The 22,261-nt window shown below is 38.4% G+C and overlaps 1 protein-coding gene across 28 annotated transcripts in view; it reads right to left on the reverse strand.

Moving 5' to 3' along the window:
• The window catches only part of KANSL1 (KAT8 regulatory NSL complex subunit 1), a 194,578-nt gene that overhangs the window by 38,607 nt on the left and 133,710 nt on the right, over positions 1-22,261 (reverse strand). For 21 of the 28 annotated variants that reach the window (XM_055387803.2, XM_055387794.2, XM_055387805.2 and 18 more), the window contains one exon: positions 12,361-12,462. The exons of the other annotated variants lie outside the window; for them this stretch is intronic. In XM_055387803.2, coding sequence (XP_055243778.1) covers positions 12,361-12,462 — 102 coding nt within the window. The remainder of the gene's footprint in view (positions 1-12,360; positions 12,463-22,261) is intronic. 28 annotated transcript variants of the gene reach the window in all.

The raw sequence follows: 22,261 nt of genomic DNA on the forward strand, positions 1-22,261 counted from the left end.
AGCAAGAGCTATAAGGATATTCCTATCTTCTGACAAAATATTCTAACCAATTTTTTAAAATCTACCCTAAAGGAGTAACTCAACAAACACACCCCCAAAAATCTTATTCACAAAGGTGGTCACTGCAATGATATCTATCAATAATCTAAATGTTATAAGCATTATAACTATAGTTATCAATTGTGGTACACCAAATCAAAATATTAAAAAGAATCATAAAGGATATTTCTTCTCTTATGCAAGAAGAGATTTCAAGAGAAAAAAATAGTTTAATACAGTTGTAGTGACTAAAAATATACATACACAGATAACAACAAGACAAAGAGTGTTACAGTTGTAAAACTACTCTGAAATTTTCTTTACATTTTAGGTAATAGTTTTATATTAAAAAGAAACCCCCATAAAACCAAATACCCTCCTGAATGCTAGTAAGGATTTACTACACAGGGGAAACCTCAAAAAGGCTAAACAAATATGGTATGACAAAGAACAAGAAAAATCAAAATAATTTAAGATTCAGGTTGGTATTAACTAACAGATGTATAACTTCAGGCATGTTATAGGTATTCTAGATTTCAGAAGTTCTGGTTTAGATGAAAAAGTTTCCTTTCAACAGAAAAATGCTGTTTAAAAATGCTGTTTGTTTTTATTTCGGCATTAAATTATGGCAGTGATTTGATTTATATATGGTATATATAATTTATATGGTATATTTGATTTATATATGGTATATATAATTTATATGGTAGTGCCTTCACGTGTTCTAGAAGGTACTACGTTTAAGTAACGGGTTGACTGACTCTCCATTTGATTAAGTTTTTCTGGTAGGGATTATGAGATTTAACTGCAAGAACACTTGTCAAGATAAAATGTTGCCATTCTCTAACAAAGTCTCATTTCAAAACATTTATCTTTCTTATACAAAGTCTAAAGAAGAATATGTCAAGTAAAATCACCAGTAATGTCACGATCCATATAGCTAACTACTACTGCTATAACAGCCTGTCTTGTTTCTCATGTCTGCAGGTGTATATATTTAAATGCTACTCAGCTTTAACATGAATGTTATTGATTTTCTTATAGAAACCTGAATCTTCCTGGAGTAATTCAGCCCCCAAATCAAAATTGAAGTCAACAGGCAACACATTATTAACATGGAAATGTTGTCAAGAACATAGAGGTATACAGAGATCAAGAGCATAAACATCAGAAAGGGACAGTGGCTGGCCTGCATTCCCAGCCACAAAAAAGGAAGCACTGGATACTCAGGAAGGATCTACTTAAGATCTTGGGAAATTCTGTAATCAAGCTAGTATCCAACAGCAGGCATTTGGACATGTCCTGCAACCCATCATCAATGCAAAGAGCTTAAAATATTAATCCCAATCACAGTGTTCCATTTGGAAAAAGAAAAACATAACACACAAACACATGTAATTTCACCTAGCTCCTTAAATGCAGGCACTCTCCCTTGAGAAAAAAATGAACATTTCCTATCCTGCAGTCTAAAAGGCTGCAAATGCAGAGGATAGAGAAACATTAACAAACACTTAAGAAATATTAAATCCGCATACTAATTTCAGCTTATTACTACTGCAGTGGTTTACATCATTAGTGTTTTTAGAAAACTAAAGCATGACTGAGATATCTGCTATCCAATAGGCAAATGCAAAAAGGATGAAAGAACTTAAGACTCTCCTACCTAGAAAATAAGGATTATCATTGAAGCTTCCGTTTGAATTTTATTTGATGTTGAGATGAACTCAGGGTTTATGCATCCCACAACCAGAAAGAAAAGAGTAGAAAAGCTAAAGTGGTAGACAGAGTGCCTCTGTAATCCCCTCCTCTCCAAAGCAGGGCCCTAGGGGATTATCTTTTGGAGTAATCTTACAGTTAAAGGTAGCAAGGAGGGTTGCTGAATTGTTTTTCCCCCCCGATTGAAAGGGCCAGGTGTACAGCATAAAATTACTAACATAGCAATGAGATTCAAATTTGTTATTCACATAAAGCAGGCATCTGATTCATTACTCCACTCTGGGCCAGATCAAGTATGCGTGACAAAGAGGCCTTGAATGAAAAGCTAAGACTAAATAGTTTTTACGGGGGTGGTTTTTTCTAGGGTCTAAGAACCAATGTCTACTAGATTTGTTTTACCAAAAAGTAGAGAGGGTTAAGGGGTAAAAACAGAGAGCCACACACTTAAAAGCACACAATAAAATTTAACTCTACCTGCAAATATGTATTTTTACTTTATTCAATTAATGCCATGTCACACCTGCTTGCAATGTCATTTTTTAAATGTATCACATTCATTTGGCTAGAAAAGTCAACAGTTCAGTTTTGGTTAGTTATTCCCTTTCTGACAAACATTAAAATGGAAAGAAAATGCTAACTGGGTGACAGGAATTTAACTTATTCCTGGGTTAAAATAGTTTTTGACTTTGTATGATTGATTTCATGTCTCAAGCCCACCCCACCCCCATTTTAATGATACTGAGCATAGTTTCACTTAAATTCACCAAAATATTGCTGGCCTATAAATAGTATACTAGCCATTTCCATTAGCTAGCACCATGGCCATAAAATTGTACTAAACAAGAAGTGGAATGTTCTGAAAATTCCATTTTCACTAAGTTATTGCCTAGGCTTTAATTTCTGCCTATGTGGGGCTATGTGCCTCACTTTCCGGCTTCTGCAGGTTGAGGATAAAAGAAAATCTATATAATTACATGAGAACAATTTTGAACTCATTTTTTTAAAGTTTTGATTAGCATAATGCTGTTACTAATCCAATGGTTCCTAAACCTAAGATTTATGTTTACCAACACTTGAAAATAACTATCCAGAATTTAAAGAAATATAGCAAATGCAAAAATGCATCTTAAATTCTTATTGTTGAACTTATTTATCCATAGCCCAATTTATTATAAAAGACCTAACTTGTCAGTGTTTTCTAACACTGTGGGTCAAATATTTCTTGGCCAATATCTGTCCCTTTACCTTCTATCCCAAAACCCTTATCAGGCCAATGAACCACTCACTGTCCCTAGTGACTGCAAAACTTCAAAGAAAGGAAGAGTATTCCTACTTACACCAATGGAATGAAGATGTATCTTGGACTGTGTAAAAAGAAACAGCAATAGCTTACATTTTTAGCATGCCTTTCTTCTGAGAAAGCATTAGCTCTTCACTTAATAGTACACTTGTTTTTCTCATCACTTCTGTAAAGTAGGATGAGCAAGGAAAGGGTAAAGGAGCAGGATCATTTTACAAACAGAAACTAACACACAAATAACGTGTTACTTGTTAATTGCCATAGAAGCAATGTTTTTGGCTAAACAAAACCCTCCTTAACGTCAAATCTAGTATTTTAAAAAATATTTATCCAAGAAGGAGATTTTAAAAAATATATACATGTGTCTGCTCATCGGTGCAAAAAAATACAGTTAAGATAACCCAAAACGTACTGAAATTGCTAACCTACAGGAGGTTGAGTGAGAAAAGGATATAAAGAAGAATGTATAGCTTTTTTAGAACCACAGTAATGTTTCCCATACAAAAATAAAAATTAACAATGCGGGGTGGGGAAAACAGGGAAGGCTAGAATTGAATATTGTAGTAACAAATGAACCTAACTGTATTACAAAACAACATAACCATACTGAAAGATTTGGTGGAAGGAAATAACTAACCTACGTAACTTCAGAAAACTGTATTTTGACTGCATAACAGTTAACATACTGTACAAAAATATTGTACTCTAGTTAGCAAATGTGTTTTTCACAGGGGTACTAGATGACAACTGTGAGACTATACGGGTACTAGGATTAAACGAGTATCAATAAGGAAGGGGGAAGGCTGCTGTGTTGAACTGGTATGAACTTACGGTTTTTTATATATATATACAGGTTAAGTAGATACAGAAATATAGACGTGTGTGTATGCACGTGTGAGCATAGATACATATGTTTCCTTGCTTTGCCTTTTGAGACATCCTAGAAGCAGTGACACTTACGAAGTAACAATGAGCACAACTAGTACTCAGATTTTAGTTCCTAATAAAAGGAACCTGAGCTGAAGTAGGCAAAATACAAGAGGAACCTGGAACATCTAGCAGTAGAAAGTATTTCAAAATATAAGCGGTACATGCTAAAAGGACACAGGAGCCAATCTGAAAGAGCGCCCAATACCCAAAGTTGAGATAACTGGAGCAACTGTATAAACCGTAATAGGTTATAATCTATTAAATAAAATAAATATCCATGGGTCCATCCTGATATTCACAACCAAGTGAATGAATGAGTAAATAAATGAGGGGGGAAGACACCTACCTCTTCCTAACAGAATTCCATTTAACACAGGTAGGAAGTAGAACCACCACCCTTTAGTAAACAACACAGCAATAATTGCTGTAGGAAAAAGTCATCAGTGAACAATAAAATTATGAGTAAAAATATAATGAGCAACAGAATATTTACATAGTGTCTCCCTATAAGACAGTCATTTATTCCAGCCGGGGCAAAATGGCAAAACCTTGTCACTACAAAAAACACAAAAATGTGCCAGGCATGGTGGCACATGCCTGTGATCCCAGCTACTTGGGAGGCTGAGAGATGGGAGGATAGCTGAGCCAGGGAGGTGAAGGCTGGAGTGGTGACTGCGACACTGCACTCCAGCCTGGGTGACAAAGTGAGACCCTATCTCTAAATAAATAAATAAATAAATAAATATTGTCAGTTATTACAAAGCGAAAAATGCTAATTTTACAGAGGAGAAACCTGTCAGGCACCACCTTAACCAAGGGAACAAACCTATCATCACTATTAGAAAGACAAGTCAAAATCATGAAACCCCTGTGGTGTAGAGAAGGGTACAGTATCTTCTGTGGCATTCCTGTAAAACAATGCGTAACCTCTAATAATGAGAAAACACCAATTTGTGGAACGCTATACAAAATAACTGACCAGAAATCTTGTATCCAAGTAATGAAAGACAAAAACCGAGAACTCTCACATATTGAAGGACATTTAGAGACGCAAAAACTAAAAGCAATGATAGATTCTGGACAACAGAAAGGACATTAATAAGAAAACTAATAATACAGAAATTCAAATAAAGTATGTCTATTACTTTGTATAAGTTCAATGTTAATTTCAATGTTAATTTCGTGGTTCTGATAATTAACGATTATTGTGACAAGATGTGTTAAGATTAGAGAAAGCTCCGTACGGAGACTCTGTACTACTATTTCAACACACACACTCTCTCTCTTTCTGACACAATCTCGCTCTGTTGACCAGGCTGGAATGCAGTGGCACAATCTTGGCTCATTGCAACCTCTGCCTCCTGGGTTCAAGTGATTCTTGTGCCTCAGCCTCCCGAGTAGCTGGGATTACAGGCGCACGCCACCACACCTGGCTAATTTTTGTATTTTTAGTAAAGACGGGGTGTCACCATGTTGGCCAGGCTGGTCTCAAATTTCTGTCCTCAGGTGATCTGCCCACCTCTGCCTCCCAAAGTGCTGGGATTTTAGGTCACCGTGTCCAGCCTAAAATCATATTTTAAAAGAATGAAGAAAAAACGTATCTAGCATTAATAAAACAAACTTCATTCATACATAAATCTGTACAGTCTACAGGTTCCTATCAGTTACAGTACTCACTTAAGATAAATACAGAATCCATTCTGAATTGGCCGAAATATCCAACACTCCATCACAGAAAAGTATTTGCAGTTACCTGATAATGCCAGGCTCTTTCAAGCCTATGCTGCATTACACATTACTCCCTACACCATGCTTCAGCAAGTCCATAAGACTCAGAAAAAAGTCCATCCTTCCCTAGGAAACTACCTTTACTGACTCCCTCCAGCACTCCCATTTTATGCTTGTTGGAAGAACAAGAAGCACTCAAGAAAAGATAGATACCTGGTTCTACTTAGTCTTTCAGACACAAAGTGCAGTCTGGAACAATGACAATTAGCTTTTACTAACTTTCATTATCTATCAAACATTGTTAAAAGCAAATTATAAATTTTAAATTAACTTTGTAAGAAGGCTGGAAATCAGGTAGTAGGAGGAGAGTGTGACTCCTCCAATTTGGTTCTTGTTTTTAAAAATTGTTTTGGCTACTGGCCAGGTGCAGTGGCTCACGCCTGTAATCCCAGCACTTTGGGAGGCCAAGGCAGGCAGATCACTTGAGGTCAGGAGTTCGAGACTAGCCTGGCCAACATGGTGAAACCCCCGTCTCCACTAAAAATACAAAAACTAGCTGGGTGTGGTGGCACACGCCTGTAATCCCAGCTACTCGGGAGGCTGAGGCAGAAGAATCACTTGAACCCAGGAGGTGGAGGTTGCAGTGAGCCCAGATCACACCACAGAACTCCAGCCTGAGTGACAGGGAGAGAATTCATCTCAAAAAAAAAAAAAAAAAAAAATTGTTTTGGCTCTTGAAAATACTTAATGTTTCCATACATACTTGAAAATCAATGTTCAATTGTTACCAAAAACAACACAACATAAACCAAAAAATCTTGCTGGAATTTTTCACTGGGTTTGCACTGAATCTGTGTGTCTAACATTGACTCTTCTAACACATAAATATAGCATACATCTCCGTTCACTTATGTAATCTTTTTCAGAAGTTTTATGGTTTCAGCAATAAAGTCATTAACGTCTTTTGTTAGATTTATTCCTAAGTATTTTATGTTTCTTGATACTACCGCAAATGGAACTGTTTCTCTGGGTTATTTTTCAGTTGTTTGCTCTAATAAATAAAAATAGAATTGACTTTTATATATTGACCCCGTATCTGGAGACCTTGGCTAAATCTCTAATTCTCACAGGTTTAGGGAATTCCATGGGGTTTCTAAGTATCATATCTTCAAATACAAGCAGTTTTGCCCTACCTTTTCCAATTTCCACACCTTTAATTGCTTTTTTCTTGCAGTATTGCATTAGCCAAGACAGAGTACAATGTTTTTGTTTGTTTGAGGCAGGGTCTCACTCTGTCGCCCAGGCTCAAGTACAGTAGCGTGATCTCAGCTCAGTGCAACCTCCACCACCTGGGCTCAAGCAATTCTCCCACCTCAGCTTCCAGAGTAGTGAGGACTACAGGTGCACGCCCCCACACCAGGCTCATTTTTGTATTTTTTTGTAGAGATGGGGTTTCGTCAGGTTGCCGGAGCTGGTCTTGAACTCTGAGGCTCAAGCGACCAGCCCACCTTGGCCTCCCAGAGTGCTGGGATTACAGGCATGAACCACTGTGCCCAGCTTACAATATTTTTAGGATATATTTTTTTCCTAATTGTAGGCCAACAAAAAAAGCACTTTCACCAAGTAGTGTGATGTTAGGCGTTAGGTTTTTTTCCTAATTTTTAAACAGCATCACAGCTCAGGAATAAGGTCTTCACCTTTGATTTTCACGATTTTTACTACAATGTTGTGATTCTCATGGTTATTATTCTTGAAGTTTCATGATTTTTTAATTTTATTTTTGAGACGGAGTCTCACTCTGTTGCCCAGGCTGCAGTGCAGTGCCATGATCTCGGCTCACTGCAACCTCTGTCTCCTGAGTTCAAGCGATTCTCCTGCTTCAGCCTCCCGAGTAGCTGGGATTACAGGTGTCTGCCACCACGCCTGGATAATTTTTGTATTTTTAGTAGAGATAGGGTTTCACCATGTTGGCCAGACTGGTCTCAAACTTCTGACCTCAGGTGATCCACCCACCTCGGCCTCCCAAAGTACTGGGATTACAGGCATGAGCCACCGTGCTCGGCCTAAAGATTCATACATTTGTAAACTGACTGTTTAAATTCAAAAATCCAGTCATTAAGTTCCTCAATTTTTTTCCATCTTTTTTTTCTTTTTCCTCATGACTAAGAATCATATTCTCATGTTTATTCATATGTATGGTAATTTTCTATTATATACAGACAATGTATGCAATACATTATAGAGACTCTGAATTTAGTTAGCTTTTCCTAAAGAGTGTTGATTTTTGTTCTAGCAGGCATACTACTACTACCTGGTTACCTTCATTTTGTGGAGCTAGTTTTGTTTTTATAAAACCATAGTGGAGTCTATTTTGGTTCCCTCCTTAATCTTATGGTGAATGCCTTCGTCCTGGGAGACATTCTTTAACTCTTTAAGTGTGAGCCTTTATTGGTTTCAATCAAAGCCCTCAGGTTTTTGCCAAGTCTAGTTGGAATTCGAACTCCAAATTCTGCCTTCCCTGCATTAGGCAATGATGATCTTCTCTGCTCAGCTCTTTCAGCCTTCCAATTATTGCTTTCCACTATGCCCTATAAAATCTTCCCTAAACATGTGCAGGTCAGGGGTGAGCACAAAGATCTGAAAGGGGCTCAAATAGATTGTGGGCCTATGCCCCTCCCCATCTCCCATAGCTCCCTCTTTGCCACTATTCCCCTCCTTCAATTTCTACCTACTTGGCAGCCCTGAACTCCATCCTCTGATAATATACAAGCCCATGAAGTGGTGACTATTGAATTCTAGAAGCTCTGGGGCACATGGACTGAGAATGCTCTCATCTCTTCCTGGCAATACTTTCTGCCTGAAATTTTGCTGACATTGTTGAGTAATTTACCTAGTAATATGCACAGGTTCCAAGCTTGCCCTTCTTTGCTCATTACTTTTTCTTAAGCAGGGGAAAGCAGGCTTCTATTTATTGAAGAGAGAGAATGAGAAGGTGGGGAAGATAAAAGGCATGTTTCAGAACACTAGAGAACAACTCTCAACCGCTTTTTACATGCTCTCTTTCCAAGGGCACAACCTCTTTGTTCAAAAGGAGTCTTAAATTTCACAGAAGCATTTATCTGTACACACATGACTTATCGGCAGCTACCAAGCTAGAGGCCCGTTAAGTTTTCTCTCCCTCAGCTAGCCTTACACCTTTAAAACTGCCTTTGAGTCAGAAGTCAGAATGAAGAGGTTAAAATAAAAAAAGAGGCATTTTTCTAGGCATTCTTCCTTAGGTCTTCCCTTTCTCTAACCCACTACTCTGTGGTATAAAAACAGTACCCACTTCCCTAACCCAGAAAATATTCCTTGATTTGCTCCATGACTCAAAAAAGGTTCACCCATGAATTCAGTCTCCAGTTCTTTTGCTCATAGGTTGGGTCCTTTTAGAACAACTTAGTTCAATAATATCTGTACTGTATTCAAGACCCAAGCAGATATATACTGGTTCTGTCAATAAACAATCATCCTGTTTGGAAATAAAGCAAAAAGACTATGTATCCTTGCAGTGTACCACTGGGACATTACCTAACAAGCCCACCCAGGAAACATCTGACTCTCCATAAATTATTTAACTTTGTTTTACCTACTATCTATAATTGATTAGGGCCCAGAAGTCTTACTGGATGTTTATTTTAGAACGCTGACAAGTTAAAGTTGGTTTGCATCTTGTTGAAAACAATGTCCAAAGTTACAGCTTTATTGTTCTATAGGATATTAATAACTTTTGTATGCTACTGAGTAATCATATTCCTGCATTCTTCCTTTTTATCTGGTATTAAAATACTGTTAACAGTTTGGCCACCATCATGATTCCCTTGTTATTCAGTAAATCACTATATATTTAGGAATTATGTCTAGGCTGGTGCAGTGGTTCACACCTGTAATCCCAGCAGTTTTGGAGGCCAAGGCCAGCGGATCGCTTGTGCTGAGGAGTTTGAGACCAGCCTGGGCAACTTGGTAAAACCCCATCTCTACAAACAATACAAAAATTAGCCAGACATGGTGGCACATGCCTGTAGTCCCAGCTACTTGGGAAGCTGAGGTGGGAGGATCACTTGAACCTGGGAGGTAGAGGCTGCAGTGAGCCAAGGTCGCACCACTGCACTCCAGCCTGGGTGACAGAATAAGACCCTGTCTAAAAAGATGGAAAGAAAGAGAGAAAAAGAAGAGAGAGGGGAGAGAGAGACAGAGAGAGAGAGAAAGAAAAAGAAAAGAATTATATCTAATGTTTTGAAACTATATTTTGACAATTCTAAAGACGCTGATTTTTTTGTTAATTCCAGCTGAGTTTCAGAAATGAGAATAAAAAAATTAAACATAACAGAAAATACCTCTGACATTATTATTTTTAAACTACAAGTCTTCAAATATATTTTTGGGTAATAAACAAGCGCAGTCCAGCAGTTTGAGGCTGAAGTGAGCTATGATTGTGCGATTACACTCCAGCCTGGGTGACAGAGCAAGAGCCTGTCTTAAAAAAAAAAAAAAAAAAAAAAAAGGAATAAATACACCTACCTCCATTTGCGGAAAAAATTAACAAAATGGAAAACAGGCTGGTTACATGTGGGTATGAAAACCTACAGTTGCCCTCTGTCCCGGGCAACCTAATTTTTTTTTTTAAGCAAAACTGAGAAAAGTCACTTTCCTAAAATTTAAAACAAAACAAAACAAAAAAACCTGGGGAACAAACAAGCAAAGTTAAATACTGCCTTCTTATACAGAAAAACTTTGCCTGGCAATTGACATACGCACAGCTTTGCAAATATTTGGCATTTAAAAAATTTAAGTCAATAGCTTTTAAGAAACATATGCTCTGCGCCCATTCTACTAATAATAAACAATGGAAATGTATTGTCCCTGCTCCCCCCACCCCACCCCCCAACCCCTGTCTTCTCTAATACTTTCTGAACGCTTTTCAGAAAGCATGGATATATTCATAAAGGGTAGATAATTCACGAAAACAGGGAAGGGGTAATCTCTCCTTGACAAAATAGTGACAGTGTATACTTAGTTGTTTTCATTATTTATTTTACTCAATCCAAAAAGCATTCTATTGCACAATGTTGAAACTAGTATGGCCAACACAAAGGGAAAGATGGTCTTGACCTTCAAGAATCTTACAATTTAATACACACACAGGAATCTTACAATTTAACACACAAGTAAATGAATGAAGGGTAGGGAAAGGACCAAGCTCCTAAAGAGTGTGTGTGTACAAGTGAATCTGTATAAACTGTCTCACAATCACTGTGGATTTTTTAAGACAATGAGGATTAGTAACACAATGGAGGACTGTTATGCCCTGTCCTTCAGAAGTGCTGAGGTAAGAGAAAACATGACTACAGGGAGATTACTCAAAAAAGTTTGGAATCCCTAAATTCTATATACAAATATATAAGTATCTACACAGAACTTACTCCCCTATCACATATGCCTCATGTTTCATGTTTCCTGTACCCATACCACCAATTTATCTATGTTTCCTTTCTCACTTAACAATTTTTACCCTGATTAGACCATTCACTAAAAGTTTCATTAATAACTTAAAAAAGATCTGTAAACAGCATGCAATGAACTTATATTATAGACATAAATAGTGGCAAAACTTGGCATTTCTGCTCTTTAATTTATTCAAAACTACTTTCCAGTTAAGAACTATCAATCTTCTAGTGTCTTCACATTTATCTCTAGCAACAGTGGCTGGCTTTCAAAATTAGGTGAGAGATCTTTCCAAGATCTAAACATCTCCGATATCTGCCTCAGAGAAAATTTAGTTTCCACCACATCATGAGTTCCTGCTAACAATGATTAAAATAAATAAAAGAACTATAAGGTTGGTTTATTTGCAGATACAAGAACAGCTTGCTTAACTCACCATTTAAAAAGCCATCACTTCATACTAGCTTTATTATCTGAAGCATAATCAAAATAATAAACTACTGTTGTGGGACTTTGGAATTTCTAATTAAGTTATGGAGACTTAAATCAAGAAATATGAATATCCATAAAACCCAGTAACCTTTTAGGCAAAGTAAAAAAGTGAAAAGAACAAGTGCTCTTGGAATTCAGAAAGAAAATTAACTATGGTATTGAGAGACACCAGGAAAGAGAAGGAATCACAGTAGAGCTAGGATACAGAAAGAAACAGAAAATGACAGTTTAATGCTCATTATAGAATAACAGTGAGTCACCCACAGAGACCATTTTCAATGTTCTTGTGAATTTAACCTCTAGTCTAACCTTTTAATGAAAAGGCTATAATATATTAGAGTGGCCCAGAAAAGTGACCTTATGTCTCAGGTGTCAGAGCCACACCCAGGTCTCCTGATTCCCAATGATACTCCCTAAAGCCTTACTTGCTCTGGCTGTAGTGTCTTGAGAATTGGAGCTGCTTTTAATCCTATGGTCAGCTACACAGCTGCAGGAGGGGCCCTAGATTCCCTATTCAGGAATTCAGATCTTAAAACGCCAAAAGTGATAGAAGTAGATATAGTTCCCCTCCTTCAGCCAATGCAAGGATCCTAGTTACAGAGAAAAAATGGTGTGCCAAGACAACACCCTTAATTCTCACGCATTTCCCCCTTTCTATCTTTTATACTTACCAATTTATCAGTCCCATGATCTGTCTTCACCTCAGAACTAAGCGGAAGAAATAAGTCTGTTGTATGCTCTGGGGGAGGTACCTCCCCAAGAACTATCAACCCCTGCAGGATAGAGAGGAGAAAAATAGCATAAGTGAGCAGTATAAATTTCAAATTTAATTTAGGAGTTAAGTCTCAAAAGGACTGTTGGTGTACTAGAGGCCCCCTCTTCCTTACCCTATGGTTCAGAAACAAACTACAGCAGCAGCAGCTTTGTTTTCCCAAAGAGCTATTTCAACAAGCAGCAGACCCAGGCTCCCCTCTCTGCCACTTGACTGCTCTGACCTACATGGCTCATCAGCCATTTAGCATCTTTATTCATATCTTTCAGATATGAAATCTTTACCAGATTATGGCATTTATACCATATTACTAGACTCCACTAGATTAACAGCAGCAATGCAGTTTTTGTAGCCAACAAATGCAGTTTATGACTTACTAAGCTGAAAATGCTACTATTCTTAATCATGTACTCCACCAACTATACCCGCACAAACAAAACTGAATGAAACAAATGTGGAACAGTCCCCTACAATTTATGAGAAACCAAGAGCTTCTTAAAAGCTGGCCCAAAGGAACCTGCTTTTTTCATAAGCATAAATATTACTTCAGATTAAGTTCCTGCTTGACAATTTCAAATTCAGACCTTTGGAAATTCATTCCAGGAAACAATTTACATAAAAAGAAATTAAAAATGAACCCACAAGTCCTCCCCATTGTACGTATAAAGAGCCAGGATGGGTAAAGGCAGAAGGTATCTTATTATCAAAAAAACAAAATACTACATATGAATCCCACCATGTATACCAGAAGAGGTGACAAAAATAAGGCTATGACACTATATAACCGAAAGACTGGGATGCAAGTGATCAGGGTTCCCAATCTCTTTCCCTGGTCTAAAAAATAGAGATCTAACTAGATTAAGAAGGTCTTAATGGAAATTTAATATCAGAATCACCTGGGGAACCTTATCAAACTATACTGGCTTAGGTCCAACATCTACTCAGTACCTCTGGGGGTGGGGCCAGGTAGTCTACCTTTTTATGGGGGAAGGGAGGCAGGACATGGTGGGTACATGGAGGTGGATGTCTCTCTCCTCCCCAACCCCACTATGTTACCGAGGCTGATCTCAAACTCCTGGGCTCCAGCAATCCTCCCACCTCAGCCTCTGGAGTAGCTGGGATGACAGGTGCCTACCACCATGCCCAGAGGTGGATATTCTACTATTCTTTAAAAGCTCCCCTGGTTAAGTCCTAAACTCGTAAAGTTGAAAAACACTAGACTTGATTAGTTTGGGCTCAAAGAACATCCTAAAGTATAGATTTGGGGGACTAGGGATTGTGACTATTAGTCTTAGCTCTCTAGGCCATACGACAGACTCTTACGAGCCACTAAACCAGATGATCCATCCCTGGGGTCCTTGTAACTAAAAAACCAATATGAAATACGAGCTGCAGAAAAGGGGAAAACATTAAGAAAGAAAAATGGAATTTTATTTCAGTTTTTTAAAAAGAAGTATGTATCTCTTTTTCTCTTGAAGCAAAAGAAGCACTGCCTCCCTATTCTGGAATATGACTACACTTAGCCCGTATCAAAAATGAATTGGAGGGTCCCGGCATGGCGGCTCACACCTGTAATCCCAGCACTTTGGGAAGCTGAGGCGGGTGGATCACCTGAGGTCGTCAGGAGTTCAAGCTCAGCCTGGCCAACATGGTGAAACCCCATCTCTACTAAAAATACAAAAATTGCCCAGGCGTCGTGGCACATGCCCGTAGTCCCAGCTACTTGGAAGGCTGAAGAAGGAGAATCGCTTGAACTCAGGAGGCAGAGGTTGCAATGAGCCAAGATCACACCATTGCACACCAGCCTGGGCGACAGACCAAGGCTCTATCTCCAACAACAACAACAACAACAACAACAAAAATGAACTGGAGGCTGGGTGTGGTAGATCACACCTGTAATCCTAGCACTTGGGGAGGCTGAGGTTAGGAGTGCGAGACCAGCCTGGCCAACACAGTGAAACACCGTCTCCAGTAAAAATACAAAAAATAGCTGGGCGTGGTGGCGAGCCCCTGTAATCCCAGCTACTTGGGAGGCTGAGGCAGGAGAATCGCTTGAACCTGGGAGGTGTAGGTTGCAGTGAGCCAAGACTGTGCCATTGCACTCCAGTCTGGGCAACAAGAGCGAAACTCCACCTCAAAATTAAAAAAATTAAAAAAATTAAAAAAAAAAAAGAATTGGAGTCTCCTCAGAAACAAGAGAAAGGCCATTAACTAGTAAGCAAGAAACATTAACCCTAGCCTTTAAAATGAGGTTTCTCTGGTTAAAAAACTTCTGCTTCAAAATATTTTCTTCCCTAAATCAAAAGCATAAAATATACCTTACAAACTTTATCACATCCAAGTAAAAACTATTTGCAAAAGACAGCTATCTTGTACACCACTGCCTTCTCAAAACATTGTATTCAACAGATATTCCCTACTTAAGGGCCCAAACTGTCTTCCTGCTTCCTGTACAAAGCATGCCAAAAATCATTTTATTATTCAAATTTTCCCATAACCGGTTCCTAAGAACTTTTTTAAAGATCAATTTCCAACTACTTTCCCCAAATATTTGTTAGTGTTATACCAATCTCATCATTTCCTAGACAAATGTTTCAATGAATGTGAAGCTGTTGCTGCTGCTGGAGGTAAGGGTTATTAGTCAGTAGAAGGTTAAAAAAAACTGAATTAAAGGTTAAAACATGAGCTGTTCATCTTTATTTATACTGATTTTTATATTTTATCAGTCCAAATTGTCGTTCATCCTTCCAAAGAGATTTTCAACAAGTCCCACCTCCTTCCAAGAAAATGTCCCGGGTTAATGAGTTCCTACTTGCTTTATCCACACTGCCAGACCTCCTAAAGCACAGTGATTGTATCTTACTTTCTGTGTATTTGAATCTCATTTCCAGAGCATTCATAATCTTATGCCACATTATTTATTTCACTTATTATTGCCTCAGTTTCTTGTTTGTTGAGACAGGGTCAAGCTCTGTCACCTGTGCTGGAGTGCAGTGGTGTGGTCACGAATCACTGTAACCTCCCCCTCCCGGGCTCAAGTGATCCTCCCACCTCAACCCCATAAATAGCTGGGATAACAGGTGCATGCCACCACATACAGCTAATTTTTGTATTTTTTTTGGTAGAGATGGGGTTTCACCAAGTTGCTCAGGCTGGTCTCGAACTCTTGGACTCAAGTAATGCACTTGCCTCAAACTCCCAAAGTGCTGGGATAACAGGTGCAAGCCACCACACCCAGCTAATTGTTCTATTTTTTTGGTAGAGATGGACTTTCACCATGTTGCCAAGGCTCGTCTCAAACTCCTAGACTCAAGCAATCCACCTGCCTCGGCCTCTCAAAGTGCTGGGATTACATGTGCAAGCCGCTGCACCCAGCCTTTAATTGTTAACTAATGTTAGTTTATTGAAGATGTGGACAAAATACAAATATATTTAAATGCCCCATGTCCCTTAGCAGAGTCATACACCAAGAAAATAAATGCATAGCAAATATTTGTTGAGTTGTACAATTTTTTTCCTAACAGGAAAATATTAACTTTATCATAATTATAGCCAGAAGATAAATAAATCTAACAATTAGATATAAAATTACTCCTTCAATTTTTCTTTTTCAGTTATATGAAAGTAAGGACACAGTCAGTATTTTCCAAAGGGAAGAATTTTTCCTTAAACTACAGAATAATTTCTAAATACAACGCTCAGATAGATTATGAAGACATCTTCTCCTAAGAGAGTATAATAAAACTTGGTAGGGACCATCTATTCATCGACATAATTTTATAGACCCACAGAGGATGTAGGTCAAAGCTTATGTCTCTACAGGCCAATACATGGCAGAACTGGGGCAAAAGTCTGCATCTAACTAATATTTCATTCCTCTTTTGTTCAGTTAATTCAATCATTTATCCGCTCATCAGCATTTGTTAGGTACTAAGGACACAAGAAAAAATGAGAGACCTATCCCTCTCCCCTAACCCATCCTTCAAAGTGCTTATTACGTTCTAACACTGCGGCAAAGAAAAACAATGTAAATAGGTAAATGTTATGTACTACATTAGAAGGTATTAAATGCTAGAGAGAACAAAATATAGGATAGTGAGGGGATTAAGAAGTGGAAATGGTGGGGTTGGTCGTGACGGCTCATGCCTGTAATTCCAGCACTTTGGGAAGCCAATGCAGGAGGACTGCTTGAGGCCAGGAGTTCAGGACCAGCCTGGGCGACGTGGCAAAACCCTGTCTCCACAAAAACAATAATAATAAAAATTAGCCTGGTGTAATATCACACCTGTAGTTCCAGATATTCAGGAGGATCACTTAAACCCAGGAGAGAGAGAGAGATACAAGTGGGAGGGGGTACTACAGGCACATACCACCACGCCTGGCTAGTTTTTTGTATTTTTAGTAGAGAAGGGGTTTCGCCATGTTGCCAAGGCTGGTTGCAAACTCTTGGGGCCAAGAGATCTACCCGCCCTGGCCTCCCAAAGTGCCGGGTTGCAGGCATGAGCCACTGTGCCCCTGCTTGAATGTTTATTTGAAGACAGAATCAACCAGCTATGCCAATGTGCTTACAAGATAGGAGGGAAAAGAGTCAGAGACACTGCCAAGGTTTCTAGCTTCCACAACCAGAAGAATGGAATTCTTCTTCATTTGTTCAGAGGACATTTGAATACACATTAGTTTTAATTAAACCTATTTTTGAAAATATGTGCTCAAGTGTTACACTGAAGCAACCAACAATCATCCATACACTGTCCATTGCCCCCAAGATATGTAAGTTCACTACGGCATTCAAAACCAAACACTGGATCCTCTAATTTAATACTGTACCTCACACCAAAAAGGATGAAAACAGCTAAAAAGAGGCTGAGCAAATAAAAAGCATCCAAGTAGGTAAGAGTCATTCATGCAGGTAGCATCTATTGAGTGGCTACCACATGCAAGGTAGTGTGAAAACACAGTAATAAAATAAAAACAGATTCTGCCATAAGGAGCTTATGTTCATCCAGCCTTGAACAGACAAAGAGACAAAGTATTATGACAGTACTATAACAGAAGTTGAGAGAAGGTGATGTCAGAGCAGAAAAGAGCCTAACTGAAGAGACTGATGAAAGTGAGGCTTTACAGAGGAGGTCTACATAATTACTTAACATTCCCCGAAATATATTTAATATATTTTGAGCTATATTTATTCATTAACTATACACTTAATGACTTTGCCCTTTTCTGTATACAATGTTTCATATGCCACAATAACATTTATTTCGGATAAAGTTTACTCATGTTTAATAACCATGAAAAGAAAGGTTAGCATTAGCTGAGAAAACTTCATAATGTTCTACTCCACACCTGTCATGGCTACCCCAACATGGGCTTCCCTAACATTCCAGGTTTAAACTGGGTCAGTGTTGAATAGCTGTGCCATTAGCCTGGTGGCAATAAACTTAGGGCTGCTGTACTATGAAATAGCAACCAGTAGAAGCCGAAGAAAAAGGTCAAGAGTCTTCTTTTCCTTCACCATGTCCCGAGTCAGAGCCAGGATCATGCTTAGGCTGCACAGGCCTAGAAAACTCCAAGAGTGAAGCAAGCTTCTGCTTTACACAAGGACCAAAGGAACTGGAATGGGTCACAGTTACATGCAGCCTTAATACCTCCTAAGTGACTCCTCTGTGGATGAACCCTCTATTAACTGTATTTGCAATACAGCTAACAGGCAATTTCACATATTTCCTTACATCACTCTATCAGGTCAATCTTCCCTATGCATCTCAAGACAAACCAGTGACCCCACTGCAGACCAGTTCCACAAGAATCACCCTGGGCTACCTGGAAAAGATAAGTTGTCTAAAGTGCTTTAAAAAACCCTATTAAGATGAGAACTTCAACAGCTTTACGAAAATTTTGAAGAGAAAGGTGTTATAAGCTTCTGCAGTTCCCATTCAACTCCTTCCCTATTCAAAAGTTTCAATGCTCTTCCACCTCCCATCCTCAATAACATTTCCATCCTCAGCTACAGCTGTGTAATCTCAAAGAGTAGTCAGAAGAGGAGATTTTAAAAAACAACGTAAGAGTCAAGCCAGTGTTTCTGGGAGGCCAAGGCAAGGAGGATCACTTGAGGTCAAGAGCTTGAGACCAGCCTGGACAACACAGCGAGACCCCATCCTTTAAAAAAAAAGCCCTTTAACAATTAGCTAAGCATGGTGGGACTTGCCTATGGTCCCAGCTACTTGTACTTGCAAGGCTAGGGTTGGAGGATAGCTTGAGCCCAGGAGTTTCAGGTTACAGAGAACTATGATCTGGCCATTGCACCTCAGCCTGGGCAACAGAGCAAGACCCTGCCTCTTAAAAACTGCTTAGTCCCTATTCTTTCCCCTCATTTACCAGGTGTGAAATTTCAATAAACATGTTTCAGTGAAATGATGAAAAGGACACAACAGCAAAGTATGTTAGAAAAAAAAAATGCTTTGGAATCAGATAAAAAGTCCTGAGTTTAAATTTAGCTCTGCCTTTTACAAGCCTCTGAAGATTTATTCTGATCATTAAACGAACATACATGAGTAAACCTTTAATTAGTATACACTCAAGGTACATATATTGTTTTCGTTTCTCCTTCTAAAGCATGGAAGAGTTTCTTTTTAAAAAACAAGCTGACAAACTATGAAAATTAAAAGAGTACAACAGCATGCAGAAGTAGTACAGAGGAGTTCCTAGAAGTTATATTCTTTCTCCAGAGAGCAATATTATTCCCAAAAGGGACTCTACTCACTTCACAGCTTGGAAGGTAATACCTACCTTCTGACAGAACAGAAACTGGTGTCTGGATCCTAGAATCACCTAGCAGTAGTCACAAATACTTTTTTTTTTTTTTTTGGTAATACGCCACTTAAATAAAATTAATGTTAATAAGCAACAAAGTAAATCCTTAAAAAGAAAAGCCCCACCATCCCTCCAATCTCCCACCCGAAGACAAATTATAACTCAACAGCCTATCACCAAGATTCAGCCTATCACCTAGGTTCATCTCAAAAAAAAAAAAAAAAAAAAAAAGACCTGTGCAACCCAGGAAGCACTGGGAAATCTTGGTGCAGCATGGAAAATATGAACACCAACCCACTTAACCAAAACACATAGGAAAAACTTTCTTCCATTTCAGTAACTAAAAAAAAAACCCAAGCACTTAAAGTGATTACTAACTTGAGCAACAGCTCTGCACTCACTTGGATGTGTAACCATGAACAAACTACTTGACTGCTCTGATCTTCCATTGTTTATCTTGAAAATCGCGAATGAGAGTAAAATGCTTAGCACAGTGCCTGACATATCACAAGTGCTCAAAAACTTCTATTAATTATAGTGTTACATAAAGACTAAATGCATGTGAATATATCATTGGGGGAAAATTCCATGGCTTGTTAGAGCAAGTTGAATATTGTCTCTTCCAAATTTATGTTCACCCAGAACCTGTGAATATGACCTTGTTTAGAAAAAGGGTCTTTGCAGATGTAATCAAGTTATGAAGAGCCATTTAGTGTGGGCTCTAAATTCAATATGACTGGTGTCCTCCTAACATGGAAATCTACACAGATGCAAAGAGAAAGATGGTCATATGAAGATGGAGGCAGCAACTGCAGTGATGTAGCTACAGGCCAAGAACACCAAGGACTAGCACAATATCAGAAGCTGGAAAAAGACAAGGAAGGATTCTTCCCTAAAGCCTCCATAGAGACCATGGCCCTTTTGACACCATAATTTCAGACTTCTGGCCTCCAGAACGGTGAGAGAACACATTTCTGATTTTTTAAGCCATCCCATTTGTGATAGTTTGTTATGGCAGTCTAGGAAACTAATCCATTTGTTGAAAAAGAAATGTATAAATACGACACGTAAAGCTGTGAATTTTCTTGATGCATTACTTATTGGAACTATCAACCTAGTTTTATTCTTCCTATCGGAACTCTGAGAAGTAAAAGATTATCTATGATGTTGTATTTTACAGACCAAGAATCTGAAGCTCAGAAATGTTAAGTGACTTTTCTTCTCAAGGTTCATGTAAGCAGCTGGTAGCAAAGCCACGACTAGAAACAAAAATTTACCAAGTCCAAGTATGGTGCTTAATACAATACGCTTTGAATGATGAAACTCTTGGATAATCAACATACATTCATGTGCCAAATAGCATTATGGTCAATGACAGACCACATATACAATGATGGTCTTATAAGATTTTAATACAGCTGAAGAATACCTGTTTTAGCACAAAGCACTACTCCTGTGTTTGTGGTGATGCTGGTGTAAAGAAACCTACAGTGCTGCTATTAGAAGTATACCACATACAATTATGTACACTAAGAATATAATAGTTGATAATAAAAGCTATGTTACTGTTAAAAACATTTATTTATTATGATAATAAAAAGTGTTATGTATTTACTATACTATACTTTTAATCGTTATTTTAGAGAGTACTTCTACTCATTAAAAGAAGTGAACTATGAAACAGCCTCCGGCAGGTCCTTCTGTTGGCACTGTCACAGGCAATGAAAGCTCCGTGTGTGATGTTGGCCCTGAAAACCTAACAGTGTAACAAGATGTGAAGGTGGAAGACAGTAATACCGACAAACCTGACCCCATGTGGGCCTACGTTCATGTGTGTGTTTGTGTCTTAGTTTTTAGCAAAACAGTTTAAAAAATAAAACTTTCATTTTAAAATGGAAAGTTTTAAAGATAGAAAAAAGCTTGTAGAATAAGGTGTGAAGAAAATATTTTTGTACAATTACAATGTGTGTTTTAGGCTAAGTGTTATTACAAAAGAGTCAAAAAGTTTTAAAAACTTAAAAGTTTATAAAGCAAAAAGTTATAGTAAGCTAAGGTTAATTTATTATTGAAAAAAACATTTAAAATAAATGTAGTGTAGCCTCGGTGTACAGTATTTATAAAGTTTATAGTAGTGTACAGTCATGTCCCAGGCTTTTCAATTTCAGTGACCCTTCACCCACCGACTCACCCAGAGCAACTTCCAGTCCTGCAAGCTCCATTCATGGTAAGTGCCCTATACAGATGTACCATTTTTATCTTTTCTACTACATTTTTACTGTATTTTTTCTATGTTTAGGTATGTTTAAATACATAAATCTTTACCACTAATTGCCTACAGTATTCAGTATAGTAGCATGATGTACTGGTTTATACCCTAGGAGCAATAGGCTATATACCATATTGTCTAAGTGAATAGCAGGCCATACCACCTCAGCTTGTATGTATTAAGTATGTATATATGTAAGTATGTATGTATGTATGTATGTACATATATGAGACAGAGACTCGCTCTGCTTTGCCCAGGCTGGAGTGCAGTGTCGTGATCTCAGCTCACTGCACCCTGTCTCCCAGGTTCAAGTGATTCTCCTGTCTCAGCCTCCCGAGTAGCTGGGATTACAGGCACCCGCCACCACACCTGGCTAATTTTTTTGTATTTTTCATAGAGACAGGGGTTTCACCATGTTGGCCAGGCTAGTCTCGAACTCCTCACCTCAGGTGACCCACCCACCTTGGACTCCCATGCCTCGGCCTCCCAAAGTGCTGAGATTACAGGCGTGAGCCACTGCGCACGGCCCTCAGCTTGAATTTAAGTGCACTTTATGATGTTCACACACCAATGAAATCACCTAACAACACATTTCTCAGTTTCCCTTTCGTTAAGCAATGTGTGATGGTATACACAAAACTCCAGATTATTTTCCAGATATTTAGAAATACTTTTCAGATATTTTGATATTTTGAAAGTTTCTGAAAACTGCTCTGTCATT

The sequence above is a fragment of the Gorilla gorilla genome, chromosome 4 (genome assembly GCF_029281585.2).
Source record: "Gorilla gorilla gorilla isolate KB3781 chromosome 4, NHGRI_mGorGor1-v2.1_pri, whole genome shotgun sequence".
Classification (NCBI taxonomy): Eukaryota; Metazoa; Chordata; class Mammalia; order Primates; family Hominidae; genus Gorilla; species Gorilla gorilla.